This window comes from Numenius arquata, chromosome 3, assembly GCF_964106895.1.
Source record: "Numenius arquata chromosome 3, bNumArq3.hap1.1, whole genome shotgun sequence".
In the NCBI taxonomy this organism is placed as follows: Eukaryota; Metazoa; Chordata; class Aves; order Charadriiformes; family Scolopacidae; genus Numenius; species Numenius arquata.
In genome coordinates, this window is record NC_133578.1 from 22,198,755 (window position 1) to 22,220,159 (window position 21,405).

Here is a 21,405-nt window from a genome sequence, read left to right on the forward strand (position 1 = left end):
ACTGCTGCTCTCTGCAGATGAAAGACTGTCTCATGCCAAGCTCTCTAGTGGAAAGCTACATACGCAGCTCACAATTTGCTTATGTGGTTTCTCTTCCGTTATGTTCCCTTGCATGCTGCACTCTGAGCAAGCCAGAGGATCCTCTGTGAGAAAGGGAACTTACTGGAAAAATTCCCCATTTCAATGTTTTCTGAGATGCCAAGCAGGATCTATTCAGCTTTCTGAAAATATTGGCTACAGTTCAAGAGCAGTTTGCTGAGAAAAAAATTAGCAGTAGAGAAAAAGAAATTCCTTTTATGTTTTTCTCTCCTACATTTGTGTGGCAAAGGATTGTCACCTACAATAGCAGGACTCCTGACCTGACACTGCTGGAGAAATATTCCCCTGCGATGGCCTTTGCGTGCTGGTGGAGTACTGTTTTGTGGCCATTTCAACCACACTGTAGAGCCTGTCATTTGAATCAGGCCAGATAGGATGGGGCAGGTGCAGCAGGCACGTCTGCCAGACATGTGCTGAAAAGGAAATCTCTGCCAGCCACCTGCTAAGTCACCAAATCTCCAGCAAGCTGCACACATCTCCTGACGGCCCCAAGGGTGCAGAAAGCACAGTAACAACCAACACCGCAGCTCGGGCTGGTGTGGCACTCAGAGTGGCAAAAGAAGCAAGAACTTCGAGGCCTGAGCCAAAAATGAGCATGAAGAGAAACTGGAAGGGGAAGGGCTTCCCAACAAGCAGAGGATGAACTAACAACTCTGCAGCTCCTGGCAGGGAGCTGCCAGACAGGGGTCACTGGCCGTCTGGGATGGACTGCTATTACCATGGTCCGCTCAACTGAATGGGGCCAGATCACTTACAGCTCCGTTCTACCACCTGGCTTGGTTTCCCCAGTTTTAGTTTCCTTCTCATTCAGTTAGTTTCTAATCAGTTTTCATAAAAATTTTATTCATTCATTCTGCTGTTGAGCATGGTTTATGCCCAAGCTTCCACGCTTCCTGCGGCATCCGGCACTGCACAACGCTCTGGATGGGGAGGCTCACATTTTTGTGCAATAGCACTTATAGCTGGATCAGAAGTTCCCAGCAAACTCTGAGCCAGGTAGCAAACAAACAAGCAGCCTAGCAGGCATATGTTAGTCTTTTCCCATGCAAACTGTAGAGCTTCTGTTTAGACAGTTTGTGGAGCTGGAGCCTTTATTTGAAGAACATTGCTTAGTTGCTAAGGCAATTGGTTTGCTTCTAGTATGAAGAAGCTGCCTCTAGACTAGAAAAAATAATTTCATCCCTGAAAATTTTCACACACAAGGATGTATCTTAAAAGATTAAGTTGTGTCAATAATAACTTGCTCACATGCAGAAGAAAAGGTCTGAAACAAGCCCTGTTAAATCAATTGAAAGATTCCTGCTGGTTTCAAGAGGAAGCACAGATCAGTCCTTCCCAGCTGAGTAGATTAGTTCTCCCTAATGAGTCTTGACAGTCCCCCAGGTTCTGTTGATTACTATATATAGTCAGCAATGCTTACACAACATAGGTAGGATAGGCAGGCATGAAGCATATGCAGAAGACTAATACCAAGTCCCTAAGGTAGGAGCATAACAGCACAAGTCATTATCAACATCAGGGAGAGGGGCTGTGCTTGTCAGCCAACATACAGTGATCAGAAAGCACCACCAGACACAGAATTTACAGTGAGATTTTTCTGGAAACTATCACCATGCGGGTCTTGGTGCACAAGCTTATGAGTTTGACTTGGGCAGCTTCTTTTTTCTGACACTGGAAATAACTGGCGAAAACAACTTGTGAGCACCTGGAACTATAGACTGAGCTTGCAGATGTCTCCCCAGAATGTGAGTACCGGCACAAAACCAGAAGTCCTGTCTATTGTTACAGTGAGTAGTACCTGTTACATGCATTTGCAGAATAGCTAAGAGAAGGAATTAAACACTTGGGTTTGGGTGCACAGACAAGAGAATGTGCAGTCTCTTCCTTTCTACAGTGATTTTAACAACTGTTGCTTATCTAAGTACCTACAGGGTCTGAATTAAATGCTAACTCAGAAATTTTCTTCACAACATCTGGAATCTTTCTCTACTCCTTTATTTTTAATTACTGGTTCAGTCATTTAAGAGTTTACAGGGTTTCATTTTCCTGGGTCTTTTACTGATGCTGTGGTGAAATTCTGAAGTGCAAGCAATACAAGGAAAGATACAATCAAGTCAAGAAATCAGCCCCCATTGTACCAGTCTACATTCATCTCCCTGAAAAATGCTGAGTAGGAGAGTTTGAAGATGTACTTCTCTTAAGGTGACATATTAGTGAAGATCTTAAGTTCTCTGCTGATCACCAAACTGAATTATCACACTGACATTTTTCCACAGCATTTGAAAAAGCACTCCTTTTCCATGAAACAGAAGTGCAAAGCCCTGCACATGCAGGAACAGCTCACCTAAGAGTGAGAGATGCGATGTGTTTGTGCCTGTATATTTGTTCAAATTGTTAACAGAAGACCAGGGGCTCTGTAGCTCTGGCAGGATGACCGATTATTGGTGTTTGTACTTCCTAGGCTCTGGAGCCAGGTAGCTGTTGGGTTGTCAGAGTGTTGTCTGATACATCTAAACCTTCTGTTGTCTGATACATCTAAACTTTCCACTGAGTGCTACCTGAGTGCTGTTTCTGAAGAACCCCAGTCCCTCAATTTCCCCTTGGCAGTTCTTCCTCAGCATGCCTGGCAGGTCACTCTAACCCACTGCAAACTGACTTCTGGAGGTTTGCACTGCCAGCACAGTGGTGGCTGAGGGAACCCAAAGCACACACAGACCCCAAACCTCACTCCAACCTGAGATTCTTTGGTGTGATTACCAAAGAAAATTTGCTGTGAGAGTAAAACACCCCCTTTCAATATGGTGTTTGTGCTTCAGTTTCCTTTAGTGCAGAGAAGCAGAGGGATGCTGTATTTTGCAGTCATATAAGGATCTTAAAGGGCTCTTGGTGTAGTCATGCTGCTTTTCTCTAAAATCAATTGCTTTTATAATGGCACTTGTCTAGGCGTAAGAAGCCAAGCTCTATCCCAAGAGTTCTCAATTTGCCAGGCAAATATCAAAGTTTTAATGGAAAGTAGAATTTGCCTTGAGCTATTTACTGGCTACATTAGTAATCAGAATTCAATATTTATGAAGATATATCAATACTCCTGAAATATCATGCTGACATTTTCTCTGGAAACATACTCTTTGCCACTCCAGGCAGCTATTTCAAAATCGATATGCCCCTGGAAGACAAGTGGCTTTTTTAGTGCTCCACAATTATCAAATTTTGCATAACATTGTACATTCACAGAACTAGACTATTTTCTTGGAAAAAAACTTTAACTGAGACTGTTTCCTTTGCTTCTGACCCCAGACTCCTTCCAGCAGCAATGATATTACCTAGCAGAATAAATTCTGGCAGAAGGCTCCAGCAGAGCCAAACTTGCCATGTTTTCAGCGCTGAATGTCCATGTGTTATCAGAGAAGGAGCACTGTTACTCAGGGGCAACTAGGCAGCTAGGGATTACAGGCTTAGGACACTTGCCCAGGGCTGATAGGGGAGAGAGGAGCAGCAGAGGCTCCACACACAGTGCTGCCCTCTCAGCTGTCGCCCCTGGAGCCCCTTGTCTTACAATGCTTCTGTGCCAATTATTGCTACCTAAATACAAGGACTAACACTAACCAGAGCAGGCCCAGGTGTTTACCTTACAGGAGCCAATAGGCCTCCTGGCCAGACACTCCAGAACTTCTCCACAGAGCCCAGTTTCAAATTTAACTTGCTTTTCGGTAGTGCAAGCCCACTGTCCCCTGCTTCCTCCTTACAGCACAGCCAAGGAAGGAAGGTGTGATTTACAGCTCCTGTTTCATGTAAGGCTAACCTTTTCCCCAAATCTCTAATTATTTTTTTTAATTTTGTATTGAGGAAAAAGGTGAATTGTGTCCTAACATAATATACCACAGCACTAGCTCGCTGAGTAGTTTGCTGAGATTTATTGGCATGGAGCTACAAGAGCCTGCTGGTAGCAACTCCTCTCTCTCTCTGTGTCTAGCTCGGCTCCAAATTCTAAATCAGCAGTCAAAGGAAACGTCATTGACTAGCGCATCGTTGCAAACGGACTGGGCGTATCTATGATCGGCTGCTGCAACGTCCTGTTTTCAGACTTTATTTTACAGCACAGAAGCCTGAATTAGCCTGAGCTCTTTCACACAGTTTTAATGGTACTTTGTCAGAGTGCATTCTATGAGTCCTCTCAGAAAAGAAATGTCACCAACTCAGTGAAACATTACAGAGATGATTCCAAAGTGCACACATTCAGGAAGACTGCAATCCTTGTCAGACCTCACAGGGACATTCACAGCAAAAAAGTCAAGTATCTAAGTGAAGTACCTGAACTAGAGGGCCGATTACATCAGCCTCAAAACAACAGTGAGATGGGCCACTAAAATAACCAGTGCAGCACAGCGACCGCTCTAGCACCCCAAAGATTCAGCAGGAGCCTCCCTACAGATTGCAGTGGAAGGAGAAGCAAACTCTCATCTGTATGAACTTGCTTAACATTTTAAAATCAGGGAGCATTAACCAGTAGCTCAGAAGTCCATGATGACGGCTACTGAGGCACCCAACTATGTAAAATAAATCATTAAGTGGCAATTAATGTTGTCACTCGTTATCATTTATCAGCTATGTGACTGATTTCATTATTTAATGAGAGTCCAACAATCATTCACTATCAAATTGTGACATTCCTTCCATTCTTACTTGGTGAGGTGACAGCAAAATTTAAAATCAGAACAAATCCAAATGACTCCATGAGCTCAGTAGGAACAAGAACACCAGACAGGGTCTAGCAACCAGGCCTAATACATTGGGCTTCCTTTAATATTCATGTCTTAAGGTAGCAAGGGTGTTACACAAAAATCAGCCAAATGAATGTTTAACTTCAGACAGCTATGAGTTAGAGAAGAAAGACCTCTTCCTCTTTGAGTACTTTTGGGATGTAAAATAATCACAAATTCCTTTTTTTTTTTAAAGTATCACTTCATCCCTTGAAAACAATCACATTTTAAAGGCTAGATGTCTGAACCTCTACACATAAGTAAGTAACTAGAGCCTAAGTGACTGCTTAGCACCTGTAAAAATGTTTCTCTTTAACAGGATATCTGGAAAATGCTTATGAGTCTTCCATAAATATTTCATTTAATTAATTATTTTATTTCTTGCACAAACAAAAAATACAAATAGAAAAACAGAAATCAATTATGAAGATTTTAGATGGCAACAACTGTATTCTACGTTTATAAAAAATTTTTCTAATAAGCAAACACTATCCTCCCCACCAGAGTTAGGAAACCTTGTGTTCCCTCGGTGCTTTTTTTTTGCCTTTTTTTTTTTTTTGAGGGCAACATCTCCATGCATTTCCCCATTTCTTTACACAAACACACTTCCTGTATAATATATTCTACTGTGCTGTGAATCAGTGCTAAACATGCAATGAGGAACAAGACAGAAGACTCAGGCACTGCCCCAAAGTTTACCTTGTCTAAGGGGCAGAGAGCAGGTCACTCACCATCACACAACACGAGTCACACAACACGACTCACACAACAAATTAGTCATCAGACCCACCACTAGAGCTTAGGCTTTTCTGGTTGTTCTTGGGGTCACTCGGCTTCCGTGCTACAGATAAGAAGGGCAGCCTGGGTGGCATCATACAGGCAAAGAGAATCATCCTTCTTCCCAGAGGAATTCCTCTCTCCAGTATTAGCACAAATAATCACCAGTGCCCACAAAAAAACCCTAGATGCTACTGTGAGAAGTGACACAGTCATTCCTTTCAGTCTGAAACATCCTGAAAGGACAAGGCTGACTAGAAAGATTGGTCAGCAAAGCTTGAAAACAGTGGAGATCTATTGAAAAGGAAGATACGGAAGGTTTTGCCAAGACACGTATTATTCATGGATCCTGATCACATTGTGCTAATGCTTCCAACCCTGTTCTCCCCTAACTTACAGTGAGATGGAAGGGCTGCAACCAGAACCAAAGCCCCTTATGGGAACTGTGTCTGAGGAAGCTGGGGGGTTGGTAAGTACATTTGCTTCATTGTATTTCTAGATCATTAACGTATTTGCTTGTAGCTCTCACTTTCAGACTCACTGCACATAGCAATTTTGGCTTCCATACTTTCTCTTATCATTTACTGGCTCATCAGAGACAGTCACAGAGTGAGAAACCTGAGTGGAAAGCATGTCTTCATAACAGACTGTGACACCGGACTTGGAAAGTCACTGGCTAAATGGCTTGACAAAAGGGGATTTTGTGTCATTGCTGCATGTGCCACAGAAAAAGGAGGCCAAGAGCTACAGTCGTGCTCCTCACTCTCACTGAAGACGGTGAACCTGAACTTAGCTGACCCCAACAGCATTGCCAGGGCTGTGGTGTTTGTGACTGAAGAGACAGCTGGCAAGGGTAAGTGGCAAGGTAATTTCCCAGAAAAACAATTCAACATAACCAAATGTAGTCTAGTTAAAAGTTCTGGTGCCTCTCCACTCTCTGCAGAGGCATTTTTTGCCTTATTGATAAAACACATTCATTCTTCAATTCTGTCATTTCTCGGTTCAAAGAGATTCTCTTCAAGCAGCACTTTTGGGCTTCCCCTCACTTTCACCAACAGGGTGCCTAAAAATCTAGTCACTCAGTCAATTAAAACCAGATCATTCCCAGGTGCGTTTTTCAGACTTTTTGGTGCAGCTGAAGAACCTCAGTGAGGGGAAGGTGCTAACTGGTACCAACTTTCTTGACAACAAAAACATCCCACCCCATTAAAAACAGCTGGTGCAGGGCTTCTTCAGCCCTCCTCTCGTAAGCAGAAGAGTATTTTTGCGTGGCTGAATAAGTCTGACTTTTGCAATGCACTCAACAACAATTGCACTGTAACAGTTAAACACTTGCCATTCCTGCCAGTTTTCTTAGAGTTGTTACATAGGTAGCTCTCACTACTGCTGTCACACACCTCTGAGCACTTGTCTAAAAGAGGAAGAGCTGGACCTTGGATACTACATTGAACTACTACTACTAGTTGAATTCAAAAAGAAGACTTAAGTGTTGATTTTAGAAAGGGTGATAAAAAAAGATTTGTGTGGTAAATATATTCAATCATGGCAATACATGTGTCTTTCTCAGTACCAATAGCTCAGCCTAGATGTTGTTAAGGGCCACCAAAGGGGATATACTTCGACTCTCAGCTGTAACACGCAGTTATAGCAAATATTCAATAGGCTTGTTAATTAATTAACTAGCTAAAACAGCAAAACACATATCTTCTACCAGTAGGACTTTCTCCTCAAAGCTTGTAAAACACTATTGGCCTCATCATGAGGGTTCCAGACCATTAAATACAGTAACTGAGGGCAAGGACAACATAATTACTAGCACTTACCTCCTCCGTCAGGCCCTGACTTCCAGCTTGTGGAAAGCCACAGGTTCTCTGTTGGGGTAACCGCTGCTAATGCTGTCACCTCAGTCTGAGAAATTCTTTATGATGTGCTGGACTTTCAGCCTCTCCCTTCAGGCGCAGGCTGTCCTCAGCAAACTCTTGGAAGCGTCACTATTTATCTAAAGTTCCTCAAGTAATTTATAACGTAGTAAAGCAGTATCGATACACAGGGTTAAGCTAATATTTTCAGAAGCATTGACTAATTCTGCGTGTCTGGTTCAGACCTTTAGACCCCAACCTAGAAAAATCAGTCTCTCCACTTTTATGTATTTGATTTTCACAAGGATGTGAGTGCATATTAGAAACCCACATACTTGAGCAGATCTGGAAAATAAAGGCTAGTATGGTGGCCCATATCTCCAACCAAAATAGTTTTCCTTACCCAAGCTCTTTTAGAGTCATTGCCTAAGGCCTTCAGCACATTTTGCCAGGTGTACAGAGTAGATCTTACAAGCCAACCCCAGACAACTGTATTCATCTCACTGAAGTTTTTGCAGACTCTGTGCTTGCTTCCCAATGCTACATATGAAACTCTCGGGTAAGATATTGCCGCATGCTGAAATAAATGGTTTTGTAATCCTCTTAGGGCTTTTTGGCTTGGTGAGCAATGCTGAAGGAACAGCACCTGTAGCACCCACGGACTGGCTGAGGATTGAAGACTTCCACTCAGTGCTGGATGTTAGTCTGCTGGGATTGATTGAAATCACACTCAAGCTTCTGCCACTTCTGAAAAAAGCTGAGGGAAGAGTAGTCAATCTAGTTAATGCCAAAGGTCTCATGGCTTTTGTAGGGGGTGGCTACAGCCTGTCCAAATGGGGCATGGAAGCTTTCTCTGACACCTTACGGTGAGTAGGTAGAAATACACGCATGAATCCAAGAACAGATTCCAGATGTGCTGAGGAAGGGTGGCTGTATATTTGCCCCTCATTTTCTCTCTGGAAATCTTGCCTAAAGCAGGAAAGGAAAATAAAAGGATGTTGGTCACTTGTCTGGGATTTCAATCTCAAGTATTATGAACAGACCCACCAGGCAACTGCACTGGGAAAAATTTTCATACCCTGGACAAATGGCTAGCATGCAGCTTTCGGGCATGTGAATCCACCGCATACATGAAAATAGATCAACAGCACAGCCTGGTCAGACAGCCAGTTTCCCCAGCAAGCTGTACTTAGTTGTACTTGCCCATTTACAACACATTTTATTTTGCTCTAATGCTCCACAACAATCTGAGCTGACTGATTCCAGGCAGCAACCACCTTACTAAAGGTACTCATAACTTCAGAAAATTATTAAGCTGAGCACCCTTCACTGAAGCCAGTTGTGTTGTACTGCCTTGAGAAAGCTAAGGCCTAGCCCAGTCAGTCAAGTTTCACAAGGGCTAAGAAATTGGTTACAAACCATTATGAATGCTTATTTAAAGAGAGCATACGCCCCAAGGAAATATAGTACAAACCAATGGCTAACGTACTGATGGTCTCTTCCTTTGCACACTTTGAAACGTAGCTGCCTGGGTCTCTTGAGCTGCCCAGCTAGACAAAGAGGCCATTTTCATCCCAAAGGAATTGCATTGCAACTCAAAATTACATAGAGGGAACCATGCTACCAGGAAACACGCTAACCTTTCTTGCACTAACTTTTAATCACTTAACCATAGCCAATTAATTGTACAATGAGAATAAAGTTCTAATCCAACTGAAAATTTTTGCTTGCTTTTACTGCTTCCCAGGCACTTCAATAATCTGTTCCTGCCGGAAGCCGAAATGATGCAACAGTATTGGAAATAGTCAAAAGTTTTAGTTTGACAATATATGGCTAAGAAGCAGCTGGCTGCTGCATCCGTTGTGTCAGTCCAACATAAACCACACAGAAAGCTGTGAATCCACGTGACACTGCTTTTTATTCCTGAGAGTTAATTTCTTGCTACTCTTTTACAGGAGAGGCACACTGCTATGAAGCTAACTTGAACACCTCAAAATTATTCTGACATTTCAAGATAAGAATTGAAGTCTCAAATATTCATTTTTGTGACAGACTTTCAACTTACTTGTTTAATGGTTATGCCATTATTGGGTGGTCAGGGATGGTTATTGTCTTTTTTTTTCTTCTAGGATGGAGATGCAACATTTTGGAGTGAAAGTAAGCATTGTTGAGCATGGTTTCCTTAAGGCAGGAGTAGTTAATTCAGATGTCTTTGAGAGAGAGCTTTTAAGACTTTGGAACAGACTGACTGCTGAGATCAGGGACTCTTATGGAGAAAAATACTTTGTTGAATGTAAGTAGAAAAAGGACTGTATGAAAGCAAGGGGTGGGGGCGTATTATCAATGTATATAAATACCTGAAGTGAGTCTGTAACGACAACAGAGCCAAGCTCTTTTCAGTGGTGCCCTGGGACAGGACCCGAGGCAACGGGCACACATTGAAACACAGAATGTTCCTGCTGAACATGTAAAAAATGACATTTTTACTGTGAGGGCAACCGAGCATGGGCACAGGTTGCCCAGGGAGGCTGTGGAGTCTCCATCCTTGGAGATATTCAAAAGCTGTCTGGACAAGGCCCTGGGCAAACTGGTCTAGGTGACCCAACTCGAGCAGGGGAGGTTGGACCACGGGTCAGTTCCAACCTCAACCAATCTGTGATTCTGTGAATGTTTGCTGGACTTCTTTAACATTCATTAAGAACCCATTGCTGACTGTTCTGGACTGTGTGTATGCTAGACGAGGCCTGAGCTATTAGTTCCTCTATGAGATTGGCAAGATGTGATGTCATGCTACCATCATTAGTCACTCCATACTGAGAGGTAGAATGCCCAGGAGGAATGAATTGCTATGACTATATGCTAAGATTATGCCTTACTGATATCTGAAAAGTTGTGCTGTGTCATGCTATGCTTACTGTAGGGAACATCTGGCTCACATTATGGGCCAGAGAGGTTTCTCTTTACTGGGGTCTCAGGTGTTCTGCAGCCTTTCTGGTCTCTGCTCTGCTGTAGCTATACTGGTCTCAGTACTTGAGCCAGTAATTTAAAGCAAGCCTGAAGCTGTAGCCAAACCTTTGAATATAAATAATCCTCTTGCAGACTGTTGCGTATAAACACTTTCAGGTTTATTTTCTTTTTTGCAGATATAAAAGCTCAAAGATCATCAGTGAAAAGACTGTGTGACTCCGATATTTCTAAGGTCATAAAATGCATGGAACATGCCCTGATAGCAACGTACCCCAGGACACGATACAGAGCTGGGTGGGATGCAAAGTTCTTTTGGCTGTTTCTCTCCTATGCCCCAAGCTGTTTATCTGACATGCTGTTGTGTATGATGTTTCCAGCTCCAGCAGCTAGTGGGAGATCAGTTCCTGGAGTTCTAATTAACATTTAGTATTAAACCAGTATCAGCTCTGAAGAAATAAATACTAATCCTGTCAAAACCAGATGTCATCTTCTTTACTAGTTACTAGACTGAATAAATTCCTTTCAGAAGACACCTCCTCAACCCCCGACCCCTGCTTACCTGGAATTTCTGAGTTTGCAGTTAGGCTTGTAAATCCAGCATGTTTTTGAAGATAATTTTTTATGCTCAGAAATGATATCTCTATAGGATATGTATTCATAAAATATGCAGATACAAAGGTGGTTAATACTACTCACCCAATTAAAAAAATTAAATAAGAAAAATAAAGTCACTAAAAGAATCAGTTTTTCAAGTAGACTTCATCAACATATAGGGTGCTACTGAACTTGAAATAAAACAACTATTGCTCCCTACAACTACCTGAAAAGAGGTTGTAGCGAGGTGGGCGTCGGTCCCTTCTCCCAAGTAACAAGCGATAGGACAAGAGGAAATGGCCTCAAGTTGTACCAGGGGAGGTTTAGATTGAACACTAGGAAAAATGTCTTCACTGAAAGGGTTATCAAGCATTGGAACAGGCTGCCCAGGGAAGTAGTGGAATCGCCATCCCTGGAAGTATTTAAAAGACAAGTAGACGTGGTGCTTAGGGACATGGTTTACTGGTGGTTTTGGCAGGGTTAGGTTGATGGTTGAACCCAGTGATCTTAAAGGTCCCTTCCAACCTAGACAATTCTATGATTCTGTATCTTATACATGTACATTACAGAATGTATTTAGTCAGATTTAGTCATCTTTTTCTTGGGGGGTTTCTTACGGTCATATTCAGGAGTTGCTAAACTTCACAAGCTTCTGAATACAAGACATGAAATCAAATAACAAAGCCCAGCTATTGCAACATATTCCAAAAATTACAATTGCAGTATTTGACCACATCTAATCACCTGACTATTCAACTGTATAACAATAAAACACAAGATGTTGTACAGATATACAATTACAAGGAAAATCAAAACTACGTTGTCCTCTGTTACTATGCAAACAGAGTATCCAAACTTATATTTTAACTGTCTTCCTAATATTAGTATGGTTTATGAGGAAAATATTAAAAATAATATGCATTCACGTTTCTTTCATCCTCAGTGTGCTTTGCAAGTTAAAAGGATGATTATTTCACTCGCTAGATGAAACAGATCACTAATGTATGCTATGGCAAATTATTGCAAATTATTTCAACTGTACAAAGAGTGTGTTCAGCACGGCAAAGTGTTAGTTGAGGTTACTGTGCCTCTTCTACACTATTTCTTTCTGTTAAGCTGCTGGCCAGAGGCTCACAAACTGGTGTTCCTAGAGATATTAAAATTGAAGGGGTAAAGGTTTTATTTGCTAAAGAGCTGTGCTGGTGATTAATCATTAATGTGCAATTCAATTAAGCTTACAAAAATACCATGTGCGGGTCAGAACTCCAAATGTAAGAAAAAGAGTTTCATCACACTGTGTGTGTGAGAGGGGGGGTGTGTGTGTGTGTGTACATGTGCAAGAAAGGGACAGAACGTAAAAGTGTTTAGTAAGCTCTAAGTATTTCATTGAGCTTCTATTCTCTGGCAAACGGCTTCAAGAATAAATTTATTTTACTTCATTTCATGATAAATACCTGCAGAGAGATAGTTCTCTCTATCTGGCCTGACTGCTGTAAAGAGAATGTACATGAAAAAACTTAATGGTATAATTTATCTCTAAAAATCAGCCTTCTTTGAAATAGAATGAGTCCAGAATTCAAGAATCCAAGCAGGGACTGCCCTCATAGGAGAAAAAGAATACAAGTGAAAACCAAAGTTAGAGGTAGAATCTAAAGTTTCTACTGAACAAAGTACCAAAAATTAAATTTTACATAATCAGAAGGGTACATTGTGGTGTGTGACTGAGAAGAAGAGGCCCAGTTGAAGCTTAGGAATCACCACCAGGTATGCTGAACAATCAAAACTACATACTACCTATCTATACAGAATCCCAGGGATGTTTTTCTTCTCCCTTTGGAGAAGAGAGGGCTCCAGGGAGACCTTATAGCAGCCTTCTAGTACCTAAAACGGGCCTACAGGAAAGATGGAGGAGGACTCTTTAACAGGGAGAGTAGCAATAGGACAAGGGGTAACAGTTTTAAAATGAAAGAGGGGAGATTTAAATTAGGTATTAGGAAGAAATTCTTTACTGTGAGGGTGGTGAGACACTGGAACAGGTTGCCCAGAGAAATTGTGGATGTCCCATCCCTGGAAGTGTTCAAGGCCAGGCTGGATGGGACTTTGAGCAACCTGGTCTAATGGGAAGTGGCCCTGCCCATGGCAGGGGGGTTGGAACTCAATGAGCTTTAAGGTCCCTTCCAACCTGAACCATTCTATTATTCTTCCACATCTGAAAAGTTAGAATTCCTACGGGGGAGGGGAGGAAATTTCTGATACACGGCTGACATGTTAGCAGAAACTGGTTCCAAATCTTTCTGTTGACAAAGACTATTCACAAAACTGTTGCTTCTTTTTCCTGTGGTATACAACTACAGGTAAGTCTCGTGGAAATGTTAGCCTTGCTTTCTCTCTTTAAAAAACATTGTGAACTCTTTCCTCAAGAACAGCAACCTGCGTTTCAAAGAAGTCCTCTCTCATAGCCTTACGGATGTGTAGGCTGTGCCCCAGACACTAAGGAGTTTTCTACATTAAAGCACTCAGATATGAAAGTTAATCGAGCTAAGGTTTTAATCTCTTATGTATACACTACTTGAGAGTCAGTCTCTTACAATCAGTAATAATTGTTTTCTCTTTCAGGGGCCAGTTTATTTAATGTGTGTAATGAGGCAGTTTTCACACTTACAGTGATATGATGTCAGTGATGTTATATCAAGAACTTTAGACAGTTGTGTGAAGCAGTAAGCACTACTCTTATTTGACTTTATCTAAAGCACTGTTCTTTCCATCTCAGAGTGCACTGAAGTCTCCACAACTGAAAAAAGTACTGACACAAATTATGGAATAAGGATGTGATAAAATAATACATTTATTAGATTTATCCAGCAGCATCATTTTCCAGTTGTCTTTTCTAATCAAAGTACATTACAAAGTAATTATAAGAATTCTAATTAGAAATAGTATATCTTTTGAGAACTCAGATATAAAACAATCAAATAGCAGAAGTCTCAATGATTAAAACTTTAGGATTCTTTAAATTATACGAGTAGCTAGCCAGGAATGCTGAATAACATGTTCCTGCAGTGGTACTCAGAGTTTCCTCAAATGGTTCATGTTGTGGAAACTACCTTTGCTAATCAGAAAAGCTAGTAAGATGTACAGTATATTCTGATAGAAGATTATAGAAATAACCAGATAACTACACAGACTGCATTAGTAGAAATTGTTTCCCTTTCTATTAATGTCCACCTCAGGAAATAAATAGTCAATAAAATTAAATTTTCACATTAAAAAACCTGAATAATTTCTTAAATGAACCAATATCTTTTCTATTTTGCTGTTTGGAAATAAGCTGTTATAGAAATCCAGCTACTTCATTTAATAGTACAAATTACTTCCAGAGACTCCAGCCAAGAACATAGATATTCCATTGATGAGCAGGAGAAAAATCTCATTAAATTAAGTACTCATGGCACTAAAATCTAAATATAACACATCTTTTTAAGAACATTATTAATGGGCTGGTGTTAATTGGAACATAGAGGAAAAGTATGTGTCTTATGGATTGAGAGGGTATTATTTTATTTCAGGCAGTTAAAATATTGTAAGAGCAACATTTTGCACAGCATAATGATGCTGCATTGACTCTTCCATCTTTTGTTTAACACAAGATTAAACAGAGACACCCATTTTTACATACAGTAGTATGTAAAATAGATAGTAAAGATGCCTAAGAGCACCAGTAGAAGTTTTTAAAGGTGCTTTTATATAGTCTAAGATCCTATAAATCAGTAATGTTCCTATATTCACCTTGTTTGGTTCTTTTTTAGTTTAAGCATTTATATAATGAATTTATCCCTAAAGATACAACCAATTCCATACAGATTTCTACTAGCAATAACACCGAACAAGATAATCTTTCAAAAATTTACAAATGTACAATATATTTATAACATTACTTTCAGACAGCTTCAGTGCAAAGATATACATATAGTACATCATGATAATTGTTCATAAAAATAGCAATTGGCATTTGTCAAAAAACAAGGCATAGTTTCAACATACATCTCCAGCCATTGGCTAAGAGATGTATATATTTTTATAAAGCATTTGAATGTGAACCTTATTCTTCTGTTTATAAAAAATATATGTGCAAATGGATGTGCCTAATTTTCCCTAAATCAGTTACCTAGTTATACCACAGAGTCCTCTTTAACAAGATTGGCGGTATCTTTAAACGTATCCTCTGTTGCTGTATAAGCTAATGGTTGGTCTCTCTTCAAAGTAATCTTGGGAGCCAGTGAAGGAGAAGGGGTAGGGACATTTTCTGTGCCCTGCTGCTGTTCCTTTTCCATCTGAAACAATAATCATAAGTTAATCATAATCCAAGTTCACATTCCGATGTACAAAACATCCAACCTTAGCTTTCAGAAACGTTAAATAAATATCCAAGTACTTTGCTAAAGTCAAGTGTCATCGCATAAGTTATTTCTGCAAATTGCCACCTGTAACGAAAATTAAATGCTAATTTCACCTCAGATGGTACAGCTGAGTACACTACTACAAACTTACTCCACACATTGAAACTTGTACGTTAATGCTTAATATCAGGAGTAGCTTGGCATGTCTATACATAAATACATGAATGTAGATAACATTGGCACTACTACTGTTTGCAAATAGTTACAATCATTAGTGTTGGGGAAATGAATCCCTGGCTTCCTGAACTCACTCTCTCACCTTGTTCAAGGATTAAAAACCTAAGTTCTTCACAAAAAGCAGCTAGTTTTTGTCATGTGACCGCAGGACTAAGGTTCTTAAGTCACTTAGGCCATCTCGAAATTTTAAACTGTAAGGTTAAAAGGGCTGGAATTACTGGCTCAAGTTAGTAGAACTCTAAACTTCCATGCCTAAGCCAGGGAAGAATTCCGCCAGGACACATACCACACACCGGCACACCATCTTAAAAGAACTGTCTCATCCAACTGTACAGATGAAAAAAATAGGGCTGGTACAGAAACAGGGCTGCAGTACACAGAGCTGTTTAATTTTTGTACAGTGCTGAAGCCAGAACTGAGAGAGCAGAAATAGACACTGCGCTCCTAGTGCAGTACAATAGCCTCCCACTTGTGCTGGGTCCCTGAACTGTACCAGAATGCACCAGCAAGCTGAAACCAGCACCTGAGATGGAGATCCTGGAGCAGGAGCAGGCCAGAGTACTTGGGCTGGAAAGCAGAGATGTGGGCAATGCAGCTCTGCTGCCTGAGTTGGATGCCTCCAGAACACCTCATTCTGCATGAAACTTTATAACTTTTCTCAAAACCACTTTAGTCCTACCTTGACCTGGGCTGGAATTTCTGTGCTGCTTCACTTAGCAACAGAATCTACCCATAATCTTTATCCTATGAAAGCAAGAACAAACTCTAGCAGTACATTAGATGAAAAATAGAATTATACGGTTTAAGGAATACCTCTGCATATATTGGATTTTCAAAATTAGTGTTTTGTTTCACTTTTCTCTTGAAGAAACTCCACTTTGATTCCTGGAACATAAAAATTATGAGAACTTTACACATTTTTCTCAGAACTTCTCTGGAAACTGACATCACTGTTGGTGTATTTCACTTGACTGACTGCTAACTTAGTGATTTCAGCTGGATGCTCTTACATTGCCATGTTGTAATTCTAAGCATGAGACGCAACTTTCTTTTCTGCTAGATAACCAGTTACGGTTACTTTACCTAAAGCAGTATTCACAAGGCTAGGACAGAAGGCAATAAAAGTGACTGCATTAATCCATGGAAACCTATCATTCCAGACTAATAGGTCAAAGAGAAAAAAAAAACATCTTGAAAACAACACCAGAGAAATTACTGGGGGACATGAAACTACAACAGGTTAACAGAGCTGTCATTTCAAAGCTCATCAGAGGTGCTTTTTAGTGCACAATGCGTGAAAATAGTCCTGTAAACAAGCCATCATCAGCTCATTCAGACAGATTTTAAGACTTTTAAAAAAAGTATCTTCCATGAATCATGAATAAACTAGATGAGGCAATACTTTGATCTTGATTGTTAAAATGTCCTCTAAGAACACATAGAACAAGTGTCTTAAAAATCCCAGCTAGCATTTTTAATTATGGATAAAATTACAAATATATTTTAAAAAAAAAATTAGGACAGTACACTTACTAAATGTCTTATTTCAATTTGCTGTACCAAAAAACCCTGGGGTTTCACTGTTTTAAAACAAAATGTAATTTTTCTTGGGTTTCTTTTCATATTTTATAGGGGGGAAAAAAAAGAGAAAAAACCTCCACGTTCTCCTGCCTTACAGTATAACCCGTTAGGCGTTTATAATTGTTAAAAGTCTGAAGTAAAGCCTTAGTTATAATCATTTCTGCTGGGGAGCAATGATATTTTACAGCAGTTACATTACAAATTTCAGTCTAGTATCTCCCCTCAAAATGAAGCACAAGAACAAACAGTGAAAGAAAACTCTCTGTTCCAGTCTGTCCACTTCAAAATAACTGGGTGGGCCAGAAGAAGGGGGTTGATCCAAATAGATCCTTACTGAGTGCCCTGGGCAACTCAATGCTTGTGCTACTTTTCTCTTATGGAACTGTTCCAGTTCTAGCTCCTGACCAGCTCTTGTAAGTCTTGTAAATATGGCCCAGGTAGTTGGACTTGATGCAGATTATGTGCCAACTCCATGGCATTATTTAAACAGAATTGAAACTATACTGCAGCTTCCCTAACAATTCAATTTCCCTGATTTGGAGCAAAAAACAAACAAGGCAGCCTTACAACATTTCTATGTCCTACCTGAGGTGCATCTGTACTCTGAGGGGGTTCCTTCGGACTAGCAGATATCACAGAAGCATACACTGGATTTTCAAAATTTTCATTTTCCTCACTACCAGCTGCTGCTACCTGTACAAGAAGGAAAATCGACATTCTTCAAAGAAGAAAAGATCATAAAGGAAAAGGAAAGATGAAAGTCAATCTTAAGTTTCTCTTACTTGTGTTGGCCGAACAACTGTAACTGCACTGGCTGTGCTGGCTCCACCATCTCTGGTTGCATACATTGGATTTTCAAATGTGATCGGCTGTTTCCCTGACTCCACTGCAAAGTTTTCATTCTATGAAGGAACAAAACCCAAAACAACAGCTGCAGTGCAATAAACACATCCATATTCCTAGGAATTAATTTATAGTAAAATTCTTAATCTCAGGGAACAATGCATGTTTACTTTCACATAGGCTTAGACAAAATCTAGCATTTGTTAAAATCAAAACGTTACTTTATTACCCATTATTTTACTCCCTGACTTAGTGGCCCAGACCTCTGATGGTCCCAATATTACTCCATTCCCTAGCTGGACAAAAAAAACCCCGCATTTCAATAATTGACTCAAAGTATTCTATGATGAGGAAAAATCACTCTCACAAATCACACCCTCAACAGGGAAGAGATATCAAAGGAAGCATGATCCCAAAATAAAGATTTCATTTTAGAGACTTCAATTTGACATACAAATTAAAAAGTACTATCTGAAATATAGAAGAATAGGATTCATTCATTTTGTCCCAGCAGGGAGATCGCTATACTTTTTGAGACAAAGCAGTAAGTGCATCCCCTTAGTTATAACATGAGTTATGTCAGAAATAAAATGTTTCACAGTTTTTAGTACATCTCTTATTATAAATCAATACTTTGCCCATGCATGAAGGCCACTGAGGATAGCAGCTACTTCACAGACATACTGCCAATCCCAGAGCTGCAGCTACGGTGCTCACAGCAATTGGGCAAAGGTGCTGAGTTAAGTATTTCTCAAGAAAATATTTAGTGCCAGGTAAGGATAGCCACCCAGGGGTAGCCAGCTAAGGATCAACAGGGTAATGAAAGCAAAACCCCACCCAGTCTCACTTGCCCTGCTCCCCGCTGTAGCCCCACCACAGGAACAGCGAGGAATAACACAGGAATAGTACATGAGCTAGTTCTTTAAACCTGCCTCACTTCCTACAAACCACAGCTTCATGCCATAAGGATCCACGCTTTGTGATATGAGAGTATAGCTCCTTACCACACAGTGAATTCTTGTCAGGTCCCTCAAATTAGCCTAGCTTGTGTAAGAACAGCCACACTGAAAAATACCCCTCTAACATTTATTCATGCATATGTGATGTTAAAATTTTAGGAAGCACATCCCACAGTTCTTCGCTGCCATAAACCAAAGCCTTTGAATTCTGTCCCAGTAAACTATACTATTTTTTGTTTATACTCTGAATACATAGAGAGAATTAACACCACTGAAGTAGAAATAGCCTGTATCCAGACCTGTTATTAGCAATGTAAAAACTGCATCAGTTGGACTTCAGTATGTAAAGGGAGCCTACAGGAGAGATGGGGAGGGACTCTTTATTAGGGAGTGTAGTGACAGAATGGGGGGTAACAGTTTTAAAATGAAAGAGGGAAGATTTAGATTAGATATTAGGAAGAAATTCTTTACTGTGAGGGTGGTGAAGCACTGGAACAGGTTGCCCAGGGAAGTTGTGGATGCCCCATCCGTGGAGGTGTTCAAGGCCAGGCTGGATGGTGCTTTGAGCAACCTGCTCTAGTGAGAGGTGTCCCTGCCCATGGCAGGGGGATGGAACTAAGTGATCTTTAAGGTCCCTTCCGACGCAAACCATTTGATGATTCTATGTCGATATTAGGCCAGAAAATGGAGAGTAGCATGAAGTTTTTCATACATGAAAAAGATTTGAGGTAATATTCAAGCCTAAAGCTATTTTCCCAGTATTTACTGAAATGTTCATATGGTTATTTCATTACACAAGCTGCCTAATTTTAACAAAGAGGGTGTTTCTTCATCTAGAATAGGTCATATACATATATTATGAGCTTATCTTCACTAGCAGTTTCATTTCGTATTAATTTACTGTCACTTAAGTCTGTAATTGATCTTTAACTTTAAAAGTTTAGGGATTTTCTAGTGTAGCCTTTGCAGCAAGTGCTTATTATTCAAACATACCTGTGGTCTGTCTGCTATAAGTAAAAATCTTTTGTACATTGTACTTCTTGTGGTAAACGGGGGAATATTTTTTCCGTGGAAAAACTATACACTATAGGAAAAACAAGGATCTGCTATTTCTCAGATGTGCATAACAAAGCATGGATTAAGTAGAGTTACACTTTATGATGCCCCCAAAACTATTAAACATTATTTGTTTAAGCTTATAAATTGGACAGTTTCTTATTTTGGCAATTTGTTGTGCAAAGTTACTGTATCCTGTGGTTAGACCTGAGTTTTACCTCTGAAGTTTCTAACACAGAGTCTGAATTTGAAAACCACACATTTTAACCTGTTCTATGGAACACAAAGGGCCTCAAAAATTCCTTATTAAAATATTTTCATTTGCCTACTCATTCCCCATATAGTCCATGAATAAGCTGAAATAGGAAAGGGGGTAATTGGCTTAATTTCTACCACATGAATCTTGAGAAAAGTCACATTATTTTGAAGAACAGCCTGCATTTGTCCTTGCCTTCAATTTACAAAAATCAGTTTCAGGAAATTATCAATTAACGTTCACTTCTTTTTCTAGAATACATTTATCATCTCACTATCTTTTTAACATAAAAGACTCTCAGCTAAAAATGACATTAAAAGAACACAATTTAAAAAAATCATTTCAGAAATAAACCTTACCATTTGCATTGCTCTGTCTATAGCAGAGTCTCCTCCAAAGCCAGAGACTCCTATGTCCATACTCACATCTGCTCCAGATCGGAAAGTTACCCCATTGCCATTTTCAGTAGATTTTACAAGACTGCTTAAACTACACAAAAAAAAAAAAAAAAGGAAGAAATTACACAGAAAGAGAGCTTTTATAGAACAGATTCTCCTAGTTGTTCTTCTAAGCATAATTATCACTTGGAATTTTTGCCAGCTATAAACAAGGGCAGTATTCCTGCATGAATTCAACAGTTTTTTTTAACCTGTTAGCCCACTCAGAATTATCTCAACTCTCTTTATATGTGCTCACGTAGATATCAAATTAACTCAATGAATTACAATTCCCCCAAATTTACCTACATTTTGGCTATTCATTGAAACTGATTTTTGAAAAAATGCAGCTGAAATGGCATACAAATTTGTGGATATAATTCCAACAACACCTATACTAAAGATGTTTACGCACACAAATCATGAAGATACCTACAGGATACTGTTTTCATATAAGCAAATGTTCAATCTGCGTATAGATTTGCGGTAACTGCAAGTGCACATTAGATTTGCATGAGAAATATTGGAAGTGGGCTGAAGGAACACTGTTAGGCTCAAAATAATTGGAGCAGTGAAAGATAGT

At 39.9% G+C, this 21,405-nt stretch overlaps 2 protein-coding genes across 2 annotated transcripts in view; one reads left to right on the forward strand and one right to left on the reverse strand.

Moving 5' to 3' along the window:
• Window positions 1–1,829: 1,829 nt before the first annotated feature.
• Window positions 1,830–10,889, forward strand: LOC141462945 (retinol dehydrogenase 7-like). Its single transcript, XM_074145120.1, has 5 exons — window positions 1,830–1,844; window positions 6,159–6,489; window positions 8,103–8,361; window positions 9,625–9,788; window positions 10,639–10,889. Exons 1-5 carry the CDS (start codon window positions 1,830–1,832, stop codon window positions 10,887–10,889), a joined length of 1,020 nt encoding a protein of 339 aa, XP_074001221.1.
• Window positions 10,890–15,225: 4,336 nt separating this feature from the next.
• The window catches only part of LRP2 (LDL receptor related protein 2), a 128,028-nt gene continuing 121,848 nt past the window's right edge, over window positions 15,226–21,405 (reverse strand). Inside the window, exons 75-79 of the mRNA XM_074145954.1 lie at window positions 20,745–20,874; window positions 18,054–18,173; window positions 17,857–17,964; window positions 16,504–16,575; window positions 15,226–15,387 (exon numbers count right to left, since the gene is read on the reverse strand). Of these exons, the coding sequence (XP_074002055.1) occupies window positions 15,226–15,387; window positions 16,504–16,575; window positions 17,857–17,964; window positions 18,054–18,173; window positions 20,745–20,874 (592 nt within the window). The remainder of the gene's footprint in view (window positions 15,388–16,503; window positions 16,576–17,856; window positions 17,965–18,053; window positions 18,174–20,744; window positions 20,875–21,405) is intronic.